Source organism: Oryza sativa, chromosome 8 (assembly GCF_034140825.1).
Source record: "Oryza sativa Japonica Group chromosome 8, ASM3414082v1".
Taxonomy (NCBI): Eukaryota; Viridiplantae; Streptophyta; class Magnoliopsida; order Poales; family Poaceae; genus Oryza; species Oryza sativa.
In genome coordinates this window covers 22809164-22823343 of record NC_089042.1, presented here as the reverse complement: position 1 = coordinate 22823343, position 14180 = coordinate 22809164, and the positions used below count along the sequence as shown (strand labels likewise).

The window sequence follows — 14180 nt, the reverse complement described above, 5'->3', positions numbered from 1 at the left end:
TGATGGCCCGACAAGCAGCTTTCCGAGGGAGGTGTTGAATGATTTGCGAGGTGCTGTGCATTCTCTGAGGAGGGAGAAGGCAGATGCAGTGAAGGAGGTTGAGGAACTTCGTGTGAAGTCTGAAGAGCAATGCAGGGAGTTTGCTTCAGTTGGGAGGGAGTTGGCTTTAGTGAGGGAGTTGGTTAGTGAGTTGGATGTGAAAAATGCTGTTTTAATTGATAGCAAATGTAGGTTAGAGAAGGAGCGAACTGTGCTCATTTGGTGCATCCTGTCATGTATGTGTGTTGTTATTCTATTAGTGCTGGGCAAGAACTGATATTGTGTGGGCATGGCCTCAATGTTTGATGGAAAAAAAATGTGTGGCAGAACTGTGAGGTGCAAAAATTTATCAATGAAATGTGAAGTTCTGAATGTCTTGCCAAAATTGCTGAATGCAATGTCATGTATGTGTGTTGTGTACAAATATGCAGCAATTATGTTTTGTATGATAGAATGTAGCCAATATAAATTAGGAAACATCACAGGAACCAAATGTCAGTCAACAGAGCTGCTTCAAATGTGGCATTGCATCAAAAATTGATTTGCATCACATTGTCAGTCACCAAATCTGGTTTGCATCTGGAGTAACAAATGTCATCAAATATTCTTTCTCAGCAGACATGCATTCACTAAACAAGTGTTATGTTTTGAGCACACATGCATATAATGAAAATCTGGAAGACAAACATTAGCAGTGCAAATAACATATCACAGTATTGGCTTAAAGGTTGCCATTACATCACATAGGTCTTAGTTTGCGCAAAACACATAATAGATGGCCTAAAGTTTGGCATTACATCACAGAGGTCTCAGTTTGCACAAAATACATCATAGCTGGCTCAAAGTTTGCCATTACATCACAGAGCTGCTATACACAGCATTCCTAAAAGCTTGGCATTACAAATGACAATGCATCATAGTTTGTCAGATTCCCATGGAGGGAGAAGAAGCAGTGGTACTTTAGCTTTGTTCTTTGTAGTTGTCCTGGCAGGTTCTTGAGCTGAAACAGATACAGATGCTTTCCCTGAAGTAACAGTGACAGCTGCACTTGTAGAGCTGTTGGAGCCTGCAACATTGGCCTGCAAATCAACCCTAGCTGAGCCACCAGAAGGTGTAGAAATTTTTGCCCTTGCATTCACTCTGACAATTTGGAGGGGCTCCATTTGTGCCTGTAGAATCAGATGAAGCACACATTAGTTTAAATCAAAATATGCACAATGAAATGGCATGGCTGATTTAGCTTACCTTTTTTGTCGGCTTGGTTGCCTTTGACTGAGAGGCTGAAGTAGTGGTAGTCAAGGTGCCAGTTGCCTTCCTTTTTCTACTTTGTGCACAACTCTGGGGGTGTTGGACAGTACAAGATTGTGGCTGGGTGTTGCAACCTGCTGTGAACTGCCACCTGCAGTTTGAGCTGGATTGTGTTTGTGACAGCTTGATTTGTTGTGGCTAACCTGCTTGCAAGTCCTGCATCTGACCTTGGTGCCAAATTTTGATGCCTTAGAAGGCTTAGCTGGCTCATGAGCCTCTCTCCTTCTTTCAGTTCTGGGCCTGCCTGGCATCTTTATATACCCAGGTGCAGTCAGTGGCTCCCTATCATCTTCTGGCCATGCATTCATGCCCTCCACTGGTAGTAGGCAATGCTTATATGTGCTCTTGAAAGCATCCACTTTGTAGCAATCAGCAGTGAACTCATCCAGTGTGTTAGTTCTGTAAAATATACATGCAATTGCATGGGGGCATGGAAGACCAGAGAGTTGCCAATACCTGCAAGAACACTCCTTCTTGTCCAGCTGCACAGTGAACCTATTGGTGTGGTGTTTTACCTCAAAGCTGTCAGCTCCATTGCATATAGCATGACAGTATGCTGACTCAGTGATATACACATTCAATTTCTTTAGGATCCCTGGACAGACCACAGTGTTCCATCTAGCAGAAACCTTTCTCTGCTCTGAAATCCTAACCATCACCTTCCTCCTTATTGTCTCTAGCATGGTGATAATTGGAAAAAATCTTGCTTCTAGGATCCATTTATTGAATGACTCACACATATTATTATCAACTGAATCGCAGTTTGAGCCTAACTTGAACCATGCACGGCTCCAATGTTCTGGATGGGTATTAAGTATGGCCTGTGCTCCAGCAGGTGTCACCTGTGCTAGCTTTGCCCTTGCCAGGTTGAAGAGCATCCTACATGGAGCTTTAGCACATCTCCAAAATTTCTTCTGGAATTCTTTGTCACTAAAATGCCTCTTCCAGTTTGCATAAATGTGCCTAGCACAATTTCTGTGTTCAGCTTGTGGTGCCCATTTCTCAACTGCATTGATGATTCCCTGCATTGTAAACAAAATTGCATTTAGTTATCATCTCACAAACATGCAGCATTTGAAAATTAATGTTAACACAATAATAATGTAGCTTTTGTTGGTCTGAAATGAACACCCATCCAGTTCCATCCAACACTTTGAGGTCACTGCACAGCAAGTCCAAGAACCAGTCCCATTCTTCATTATTTTCCTTGTGCACAACAGCCCAGGCAATGGGGTACATCTGGTTATTTGCATCTCTACCTATAGCACACAACAGCTCTCCATTTGTTGCCCCCTTGAAGAAGCAGCCATCCAGGCCAACTACCTTCCTGCACCCATCTACAAACCCCCTTTTGCAGGCATCCAAGCATATGTAAATCCTTTTGAACACAGGTGGATCAGTGCCTATTTCCCTGTTGACAACTACTGTGTTGCCAGGGTTACTCCTAAGGAGCTCAAGCTGGTAGTTGTATAGCTTTTGATATTGCCCCTTGGTTGCATCCATTGCTTTCTTCATCACCATAGCTTTAGCCCTTTTCAGCTTTGGAACAGATGCTTCACCAAACATCTCCTCTTGGACAGTTGCCTTCATGTGGGCCAAATTCCACCCAGGGTTGGCAAGGATAATCTTTCCATACTTCTCTGCAATCCTAGTTGCTGTAACCATCTTGTTATCCCTTCTAGGTGGACATGCATGCAAGCTCTCAAGAGTAACTATCTGCCAGCTATCACTCCTAGTATTCTTGGACAGCAAGCATACCCAAGGACAGCTTGCCCAATCACATTTTGCCCTAACCCTCTTCAAGTCATCCTTGATGAAGTTTATAACCTTCCTCTCAGCTAGAGCATACTTAGTGACAGCCTTCTTAAACTGCTTCTTTGAGCTAAACTTCATGCCCAGTTCAAAACAAGGAGTCCCTACCTTTTTTTTGTATCTTGGGAACTTGTTTTCCTTAGTGCTAACCTCACCATCTGTGCCAATCTCCTCCATTGATTCATCCTCTGGGCTCTCAGCAGCAATGCCATCACCTTCCCCACCAGCTTCATTATTCATGTTTTGCCATCCTTGTCCTCCAAGATATACATCATCTAAATTATCCAGCTGTCCTGCCTTCACCTTTCTCTTCATATCCTTGTAGTGCTTCTCTATCTCTATGATCTCCTCATCATCATCTGACCCTGCATCATCTCCAGGAATGTACTCACTATTAGACTCACTCTCTGAAGGTGCCTGGCTTGCCAATGGATCATTGTCACAATTATAAACCACAAGTCGGTTCTCAGGAATTTCAGAACTAATGGCTTTGCCCTTCCTAACTTCATTTGTCTTGGTCCTAATTTCACCTCCTTCAAGAGCTACTGCATCTTCAGTACCCTCCATACCACCTTCTGCCACTTCCATCTCTTCTGAATCATCTTCACTCTCATCAGCCTCATAACTGCTGTCATCATCTGATGAGTCACATAGGTCAACTATGGTTGGCTCTTCAGCATATACCTCTGCCACACCTAAATCATCTATGCAATCTTCCATTAACTTACAAACCGTATCATCCAACAAAGCTCTAAGTCCACTATTCAAATCCTTCCCAGGGAACAACCAATGCAACATTGTACCTTCCATCACCTTACAGTGGTCTCGCAAGTGTCCAAATATCTCTGGCAGTGAAATCTTATCTCTATCAATATAGGACAATGCCTCTCTACCCCCACAATACTTCTTCTCCCTCCCAGATGTCACAAACTCCCCATTGAAATGGAACCTAACCACTAGTTTGTCCAGCAAATCCATCACACCAAACTACAACAGTCCTGCATGCACATTTTAGTAAACAATCAACCCGCTGCTTATTTAAATCCCCTACATACAGATCCCAAACATCCCTGTCCCCCCACTAGCAAATATAATAGCCCCAAATTCCATCGGATCCAACAATATTGTCCTACAAAACTACTAAATAACACCAAATCCAAGAGAATCCCCATAACAAAACTACTTAAATCGAGCCTACAGTGCTCAAAATAGCTTACCTGTGCTCCTCTATTTAACAACGCCGACGAGCTCCTGCTCCTGCGCGGCCACGCACTCCGCCGTGCGACGCTTAAGGCGGCCCTCGCCGTCGCCCTCTCCGCCTCCAACGGCGGCGCCGCGCCTCCCTAGCGCCGCTCCTCTCTTCGTCGCCCTCTCCGCCTCCAACTGCGGCGCCGCGCCCCTCTTCGTTGCCGGAGACAACTCGATCTAGGGTTCGCACTGAGAGAGGACCAGAACACGCGCCTTTTTTTCCCCTCGCTGCTGACTGTAAAACCGAACCCCCCACGGACGCTGACTCAGCGACGCGCTGACCGTGGTCAAAGCGCCACGTCGGACTAAACCGCTAGCCATACTGCCTTAGGACGAAATTTGCACCGGTTTTATAAGTTAAGGGACCCGTTGTATCTGGTTTTGCGGATGGAGGACGAAAATCGGATTCGTTGACAAGTTAAGGGACCTAAAGTGAACTTATTCCCCACCCCACCACAGTTGTACTACTGCTTTGGAGATTGGACCCCGCCGCATCTCCACGTCTCCTTCCGCCCCCATCTCGTCCGGCGGCGGCGGCTTTAACCGCCGGGCCGACCACCGGCTCGGCGACTCCGCCTCTCCCCGTAGGCCGAAATGGAGACCTCGCCACCTCACCGCAAACCACGCCTGCCGCCGCCGCCGCCGGAGGGGGATCCGACTGCGTCGGCGGTGGGGGCGAGCCTGGAATCCCTCCCGGGGGAGCTCCTCGAGAACATCGTCTCCCGCCTCTCCCTCCGCGACGCCGTCCGCACCTCCGCGATCTCCCGCTCCTGGATCCACCGGTGGGAGTCCGCCCCCGACCTCCGCCACTACTGGCCCCGCCGCTCGCGCCCCGACGCCATCTGCGCCGTCCTGGCGCGCTACTCCCGCAGCGTCGGCCAGTTCTGCACCTGGGGGATCCGCGCGGACGCGTTCCCCCACATCGACGAGTGGCTCCCCCTCCTCGCCGCCAAGGGGGTCCAGACCCTCACCCTCTCGTTCTGGGACTACAGCGATGTCAATGTGGAGTACTACACCCTCCACCCCGCCATCTTCGCCTGCGGCCAGCTCACCAGCCTCCACCTCGAGCGCTGCTTCCTCCCCACCGCGCCCGAGGGCTTCGGAGGGTTCCCGAATCTCACCTTGTTGAGCCTCGTCTACGTTGGCCTCCCGGAGAATGGGGAGAGGAAATTGGAGGCCATGATCCGCATGTCCCCGTCGCTTGTCTCGTTGGAGCTTAGCAATGTTGAGGTTACTGATGACGACTTTGAGGATTGGATAATTCAGGCTCCGAATCTCGAGAGGCTGACTATTACTTCCGATATCGATTACGGATGGCAGATCCAGGATCTTCCATCTATACAAGATGCTAATATCAATATTGAAGACTACTCAATTGATCGCGATTTCGTCAAGCTTCTCACATCTTTGGCCCAAGTCGGGGAGCTCGAGTTGTTTATACCGGTAATTCTATTGTGGTCTCTTTTCTTTTTTTATAATTGGTCATGAACACGCATGCATGAGTTTGCCAGGTTGATTCTTGTGCATGATTGGGGGCTAGTGGTAGCTTGACTCATGGGCAAGAGGGGTCGTTTTTAACTACTGCAATTTTCTCAGTTCAAATTGAAAACTTGTACAATAGTATTTGAAAACGTATTCTGCAACATAAACGATTATTTCTAATGTGCAGTGCTTGTATAGAAGCTGCAGATCAGCATTGCTTTGAATATGTAATGTTGTTTTACACAATTCATCATTTAAGCAACAAACTGCCCCCAGCAAAAAGCTAGTATGACAAATATATATATATGTTTGCTTTTCAGAATGAAAGTACTTCTCGTTAGTTAAGTAATTCAAAATCTGCATAGTGGCTAACCAAGTAATGCATGATGTTTCCATAATTTTTCTTATAAAATTATTTTCTCTTAAGGACTAATGGGTATGTTTTCTCAGTCCGCAGATGGTAATGTTCTAGAGGGAATTTCATGTTCTTTTCAGAAATTAAGGAGTTTAACTCTTCATACAAACTTCTACAAAGCATCTAGCATTTTATCTACATTTGGTTTACTCACGAGAGCTCCCAATCTTTTACATCTGGAAATTGAGGTAATGTTTACTACTATTCTCCATTCTTGTTGATGCTGTCCCTTGATAGTTCTTTATACATGACCCCGTTAAAATGTGTCTTTTGATTTTTGCAGATCACAGATCATGAGAATCAGAGCGATGAAGTAGATATAGATTTTTTAAATGCACTGTGGACCAACAGTCTTTTTGCAAATCTTGATTTTGTTAGCATAAAGAGTGCCACTTGCTGGTCAAATGAGATGCGCTTTATTGAATTTGTTCTATCCAAAGCAAGATTACTTGGTGAATTTTATATTTATCATGATGATACTGGTTCATACTCGAAGCCTAGAGAAGAGGCAATTATTGAGTTAGCAAAATATAAAAGAGCATCACCAAAGGCAAAAGTATTCTTCAGGGATATGGAGGTGAGTAGCCTGTTAACTATCTGTTGATTATTTTTAAGCCTTTTCAGAGGCTCGTTCTTGAAAGTCCTGTTCCATATACTTGCTTGTGTTATATGCTCTCAGATCAATTTGACATATGCTCTGTGGCAGTCAAAATGAAAACCATACAATTTTCTATTTCGAATTGGGAATTAGGATGCAAGGAAGCAATTAATTATGCATAAACTATTTGTTCTAAGGTGAATATAACAAGCACTGATTACTAATACTAGGTAGTGACTGCTATGTCATTATCTGAAAGGAATGAGTCCATTTTACAGCCCTGAACTTATGCAAAATGTTCACATAACTCATTAGCTATAAAACTGATTATCAGGGCCTGTTTGTTTTATTTCTGGCCAGAGCTTCCTACTCAGGTTCGAGAAGGTAGACTTTTCATGTCACGCGTTCAGTTTGTTTCCACAATTGCAGTATGTCACACTTTGTTAGCCATACAATCCATATGTCGAGGTACACTAATTTTCTAGCCACCAATGGAACACATATTTTGTTAGCTACAAAAAATTAGTTATGACAAATTTTGGCAGCTAACCCGAGTGCTATTAAAAGCACCCAAACCCACAAACCAGATTTTTGCCTCCCCAGCATCTATAGTGGTTCTGCTGGCCAAAAGGATGTGGAACGAGAAGGGTGAGACAACTGGAGGTAGAGGAATGTAGTGATTGTTAGGTCTCTGTTGAGGTTGAGGAGTGCCATTGCGCTCTCATCTGTATCAGTACTGTATCAAAGAAACCTTTTTAGTGTCGTCTCGAAATTTTCCACTTTGCATTAGCACATATCTAAATAACTCTTGTTACAAAAATGCCATGCTGGTGAATGTCATGTTAGCTGGGTCTTCAAGGTAGAACACCTTATTCCCCCTTTTGCACCCTAATTGTGATCTTAATAGTTCTGTAGTATCAAGTAGGTCAAATATTTGAATACAACATTTTAACTGACCCTCTTATATTTCTGTAAGTACCTTCAGAAAATCATGATCTGATATTTATTATTTTCTTCTGGTGGACAGGATACATGGCTGTACTCATGAGAATCGAGACTCAGAGAAGCACTCTTTGCACCTTTGATCCACAGGAGGTTCACATGGTCAATTATACCAAGTTACTCATACTTCCGTACATTCCTGAAAATGCTTCAGATAATCATGGCGTGATTATTCATTATCTTTCTCAATGGAAAGTCGTCTCTTGAATAAACATGAGTAATTACAGCACTCAGCTTCGATCGATTGGCAAATCTGTATATTTACTGGAGATGGGGCATTCCATCCTCCTCGTCGTAGTTGTAGCACAATCTTACAAGTCGCATGAGTTGACCCTATACCGCAAACTATATACTATATGTTGGTTGTGTGCACTTGCGCAGTGCATATGCATTGTGATTAATGTTTACATGCTTCATGTCAGTATTTTACAAATGAAAGTATGATGAATCTTGGCAAGTTGGCATTCTTTCTTCTGAAAGTTTGTCAAATTCAATTTCATTTCTTTTTTGAGTCCTGTTTACAAGGATCCTCTCCAAAATTTACAAAGGCTTCAGCCTATATGGCCCATAGGCTTCAGCCTTTGTAATTGATTGTGGCCCATCAACTATTGCCATCACTGGCTTCTTCTCCGACTGCGTCGCCGGCCGTCTCAACCCTAGTTCCACCACCTCGAGGAGAAGAGTCCGATAAAAAATGGAGGGCTCGCCACCTCGCCGCAAGCTGCGGCCGCCGTCGCCGCCGGGGTCGGCGGCGCAGCCGAGCCTCGACTGCCTCCCGTCGGAGATCCTGGAGAACATCGTCGCCCGCCTCGGCATCCGTGAGGCCGTCCGCACCTCGGCGGTCTCCGGCGCATGGCGCCGCCGCTGGGAGACCTCCCCGGGGCTCAGCTTCGAATGGGACCGCGGCGAGGTTGACCCCGCCATCGTCGCCACCGTCCTCGCGCGGTACTCGCGCCCCGTCGCCTCCTTCCGCTCCGGGTGGGTCGAGAGGGAGCACTCCGCCGTCACGGATGAGTGGCTCGTCCTCCTCGCCGGAAGGAGCGTCGAGTCCCTCACCCTTGGCTTCGCGGAGTTCGACGATAGGCGGTTCCACACCATCCACTCCGCCATGTTCTCCTGCCGCGAGCTCACCGAGCTTTACCTCGAGAACTGCCGCCTCCCGGCCGCACCCTCGGGCTTCTTAGGTTTCCCAAATCTAACCACGCTAAGTCTCTCACCATGGTTAATCTTCCAGAGCATGGGGAGAGTACCTTGGAGGCGATGATCTCCTTGTCTCTGTTGCTTGAGTGGCTGGATCTTAGGAGTGTTTGTACTGATGGCAACCAGATGGATGAGTGGGTGATTCGGGCGCCGAATCTCAAGCATTTGACTATTGAATCAGATTACGATTATTTATGGAGGGTAGAGGAGCTCCCTTCTCTCCAGACGGCAACTGTCAAGGTTGATGATGATTCTACTGATCGTGATTTTGTTCAGTTACTCACATGTTTTGCCCAAGTCAGCATGCTTGAGCTTCATTTGCTGGTAAATTGGTTTACAGAACCCAACTGTTTTTTTTTTCTTCTTCCATCATTGTCATCTTGAACATTTGTTGGGTTTTCCTTCTAAATCTCTAGCTATGGACCATTTGTTATGTTTTTCCTTCTAACTCTCTAGCTATGAACCATTCAGTTGTCAAGTTCTATTTGATTCAAAACTGAGGCCATCTACCTTATGTTAGTGATAATTTCTTCTGTCATTTATTGAAATGTACCACCAGAAGCAACCCAAATATGCGACACTAGGATCATGTCATTTTTTCTGTGATATTTTCTTTCAGTGGCCTATAAGAAAGGAAATGTTTTATATTTTTCAGGCTGTTGGATCCAATTTGTTTTGGATTTTCCCCACTTATGTTCAGATTATGTTTTTGGATTTGCAATGTGTAGTTTTGTTCTGAATTGGGATGCTTACGACTGGTATCTAAGCTATCTTTAGTGAATAACCCACCTAGACCTTTCTTCTTAGTGACATATCACTTGAAGTGTATTTTTACTGAATTTCCGTAATTACTGTCACCGATCTATGCCAGTTGACTATCCACAGTAGCAGACCTTCTCTTGTGGCATGCCATGGCATTGGCCTAGCTAGGCCACCGGCAAAGCAAGTAGGTGTTTGTCCATTGGTCGTTAGCATTTTTATTTTAGATGATAATCACATGATTAATTGGTAATCTGATTTGGTACAAGTTTATGGGTTTAATTAAATGGATGTAAGTGTAACGGTGGTTTACTACTTCGACTCTACTTTCAGAAAGAACTGTTGATTGTCCTGACCATCCAAGCTCTAAAACATAGGCACAAAAGGCAGCAGCATGTAGAAAAAAAGTTCAATATGAGTGACAACGTATGTAAAATAGAGAAAATTAAAATTTCGTTTATAAAAATCACATGACAAATGTAGAATTATAGTGGTAATTTTATCTTTTAATGGCAGTTGTAGTATGTAGTTTGTGTATAATTATATTTAATTCATTAATTAAATGTATAATAGTATAATACACTAGTCGTATCAATCGACCGCCATAGCTAAATTTTAGTGCTGGGTCCGCCACTGGTAATCCAGTCTCTGAAGAATGATCCTTGCTTCTGCTTTTGGTTCTATTACAGTCCTACTCCAGTTCTTTCTGTGATTCTCTTGCCCATTGATCTTAAACATGTCCTTGGAGTCGTGCTCCCCTGACTTGCTAATACCCTGCTCTTGCAAGTTCCTCAGTTTTAGATGAAATATTTTTTGATTTACATAAAGCCCAGTAGGAACTGAGTTTTACAAGCACAGTTAAGGACACTTAACTGCTGGGGTTACCAGCTACTTATCTAGGTTCGAAAACAACCATTTACATCACTTTTTGTCGGGCTTGCAGCAAGACAAACCAGGAAACCACATCAAAAGACAATACCTGATGATTAGCACCTACAACTCTGACTAATAAACAGGCCCCAAAACAGATGCAAAAGGTAGCAATTTTTACTATCAAATCTCGTCTTGTAGCACTTCTCCTAGGCCAATGCCTCTTCAGGAATTTTGTAAGTTCTCCACACAACCCTTGAAGCTTGCTTGGCTCCTCTCTTTGTTAAGTCATCCACCTCCGTATAAATGAAATTAATTTGTAGACAATTGTCAAGGAGTCTTGCAAGACTACATGGCTGTCTATTCACATTGGGCAATTTCTTGAGCATTCTTGTAATTCTTGCACAGGGCAAAGAATAAAATTCTTCCTATCTTGATTCTATGGGTCTGTTTTACTTGGAGGAAAGTTCACTAGGAGTGTTAGGGGAGCAGGGAGCAAGGAGGGTTGTATGCGTGTCTTGTGTGAGATTGTTAGAGCAGAAGAAAGTGGAATAGAAGACCAAAATGAGTTGTTGGGTTCGGAGTGGTACCACATACCAGATGTGAGGCTGATGAGGGCAAATCTGTGCAAGAGTGCTAATATTTCTAACTAAAGTTCTTCCAAATGAGTTCTAATTGTCATTAAGCAAGTTAAATTCAAGTTATTTTGTTAGTCTGTGTCATCAGTGCATTAGTTGAAAATAATGTTATTATGTACGATTCTGTTCAAATAAGACAGACTCGAAGAAAAAGAGCAAACTTCTTAAAAAAATATTGTTTTTTCTTGAGCCATCTTCTCATATATAGTGTAACTGTTGTATTTGTTTCAGGCAACTGAGGATAATGCTCTAGATGGACTTTCATGTTCTTTGGAGAAACTGAAGAGCTTAACACTTCATGCAAACTTCCGCAGTGTGTCTAGCATTTTATGTATATTTTCTTTACTCATGAGGTGCCCCAACATTGGAGTTCTGGACATTGAGGTGATATTACATCAGTATTTTTCCACTTTAATATTGTCATTCGAAAATGTTTTTACAGGAAGTATTTAAAGTATTTTTTTACATTTTGGCAGATTATGGGAAGTGAGTTTCCTCAGAATGATGAGATAGATGCAGAATTTTTCAATACACTGGAAACCAATGATCTGTTCACTAATCTAGATGACATAACCTTGAGGAATGCCCCATGCTTGTCAAATGATATGCACTTTATTGAGTTTGTTCTGTCAAGAGTAAGGCTACTTAGTAAATTTTGGGTTTTTCGAGATGATAGTAATTCATTGTCAAAGCCTAGTGAAGAAGCAGTTATTGAGATAGCAAAATATAGAAGAGCTTCACCAAAATCCAGAGTCTTCTTTAGGAGCATGGAAGTAAGTGACTATAACCTGTAAAATTATTTATTCTGTTCTTTCCTTCTATCTCAATTGCATCCATATTGTATGACAAACCAACTGAAAATTGTGTTTTTGCTGTTTGAAATTGGAATGGGAATTTAATGAAATAGGCAACAATTTAGCTGCTAAGATGCATTTAACAAGCATATATGAACCTTTTTACACCGTTGGAGTCAAGGTCTACATAAAATATGTTTGTAGCTTTAGTACGATTATGATGTGATGCTGGAATAGCTACCCTCCAACGGATTTTTTCCCGTTGTGTATGCAGAAGTCCATCACAGCTTCAAAGTTTGCTAATTTAATTTCCTTCCCTTGTCAAACTATCTTATGGTTTTTAATTCTGACCATGGTCAGATCAGCGGATGTTTTTAGAACATAACGTGGCATTACCTTTGGAGAACATAAGGTATATACCATCCATGTATCGTCCTTTGAATATATATCACCAGAAGAGTTTACTTCTCTCTAATATTCTCTTGTTATATAATGTTACATATGCATTAAACTACAAATATCCGTTAGTTACAGTAGAAGCAATATATTACTTGGCTTGTTTGGGTTGAACTGCTGGCTACTTTGTACAGTGTTTGGTTTTAACAAAATCCACACAAGATAGTTAAAACCAAAATGTCAGCATAATAATCTCTTCTCATTCATTCTCTTGTGAGGTACCATTTTGTATTTTTGAAACAGCCCGCACGAGTCAGTGCGAAGTTTGCTTGTGAACACAAGTTTTTTCTTTGTGAGGTACCATTCAAATACTTCTCAAAGCATTATCAGGCAAACAGTTGTCTAACTTACTAGAAAAGATTGTTTGCGAAGTGCTTTGTATTGTCAACTATGTTGCAAGTTTGGGTATGCAGATAATGCAACCAATCATGTTTGATCTAGAAATACCCAACCAAATTGATTTTGGGATAGAAATACTCAACCTTGCAAAATGCCTTGGTAAAATGAACTTCTGCACTGGAAAGACTCAAATATACCTATTTATTTTTGTCTATTCAAATTCAGGTTATCACCTCTTATTTCCCTGATTCCCTCTTTCTGATACTCACACAGTGGTCTGTTGCACTGCAAAAGGCTCGTATGTACCAATTTACTGTTCATCACCAATATTCCAAAAAATGTTTAGAAAATTATGGTCTGATTATTTGTTTTTCTTTGTACTGGACAGGATTATTACATTTGAGTGACGAGCACTATTGATGTGGATCTAGATAACATCTTTTACATGGACCGTGGTCAAGTACACTTTCCATATTACTTTCTGAGAGCCGCTGGGAAACCACAGCTTAATTGTTAAGTGTTCATTACTGGACATAAATCCGGTAATATTAGTTGTGGGTGTCAAATTTGCATAAAGTCTTGTAATACCAATCTTCCTGGAAGATCAAACAATGTTTACAGTAATTTTCGAGTGATTATCCTAACACCAAATAGTTTTCAAGACATTTTAATCATGGTTGGTTCTTCTACTGTGTCGTGTCGCCCTACCGAGGTGCGATTTTGATTTTTGACCACAATTTTTAAATTTGTTAATGACAAAATGGTCCCTCCAACGCTTGCCTATTGTATCAGGGTGCAATCAAACCGATGTATCAACGGTATTTACATTTGTTCTCAAACCAGCTGATCTCGAATAGTATCTGTTCAGAATTTTGTGCTCCAACAGTTTGAACTAACTGAAATCGAGCTGGATGTGCTCCAAACAAAGTCAGGCGCGAGATTCGAGGGAGTTGCTGGGCCGAGATTGGCCTCAATTGCTGTAAGCCCACTTCCCTTCATGGGCCTCACAGGCGTCAGGCAGACCAGCAGAATGAGAGCAAGTTTAACACTATAGCCAACTACTGGCTCCAAATCATCTATAGTCAATTTAATAGCCCATTCATATAATAGATAACTATTAAAAATATATTACATCATTAATACCCGGTCCCATCTCTCATACACACATAATGTCTTGGAGTCCGTGTTGCAGCCGGCTATAAATCTGCAGCCCGCTTTCT

At 42.8% G+C, this 14180-nt stretch overlaps 1 protein-coding gene and 2 pseudogenes across 2 annotated transcripts; 2 read left to right on the top strand and 1 right to left on the bottom strand.

The window, feature by feature from the left end:
• Positions 1-953: 953 nt before the first annotated feature.
• On the bottom strand, positions 954-4137 carry LOC136351597 (uncharacterized; annotated as a pseudogene).
• Positions 4138-4876: 739 nt separating this feature from the next.
• On the top strand, positions 4877-8419 carry LOC4345771 (F-box/FBD/LRR-repeat protein At1g13570). 2 transcript variants are annotated; one of them, XM_015795236.2, is made up of 4 exons: positions 4877-5850; positions 6340-6492; positions 6588-6881; positions 7930-8419. In XM_015795236.2, exons 1-4 carry the CDS (start codon positions 5002-5004, stop codon positions 7948-7950), a joined length of 1317 nt encoding a protein of 438 aa, XP_015650722.1. In that variant the 5' UTR covers positions 4877-5001; the 3' UTR covers positions 7951-8419. The 2 variants fall into 2 exon arrangements, with proteins under 2 accessions (XP_015650722.1, XP_015650721.1); XM_015795235.3 differs by lacking the exon at positions 7930-8419 and having other exon boundaries at positions 6588-6923.
• Positions 8420-8556: 137 nt separating this feature from the next.
• LOC4345770 (F-box/FBD/LRR-repeat protein At1g13570-like) lies at positions 8557-13631 on the top strand (annotated as a pseudogene).
• The last annotated feature ends 549 nt before the right edge of the window (positions 13632-14180 follow it).

Coding starts and splice junctions, on each gene's coding strand:
- LOC4345771 (XM_015795235.3), top strand. CDS start 5,002: ATGGAGACCTCGCCACCTCACCGCAAACCACGCCTGCCGCCGCCGCCG. Junction 5,851..6,339: donor AGCTCGAGTTGTTTATACCG/GTAATTCTATTG, acceptor ATGTTTTCTCAG/TCCGCAGATGGTAATGTTCT. Junction 6,493..6,587: donor TTTTACATCTGGAAATTGAG/GTAATGTTTACT, acceptor TGATTTTTGCAG/ATCACAGATCATGAGAATCA.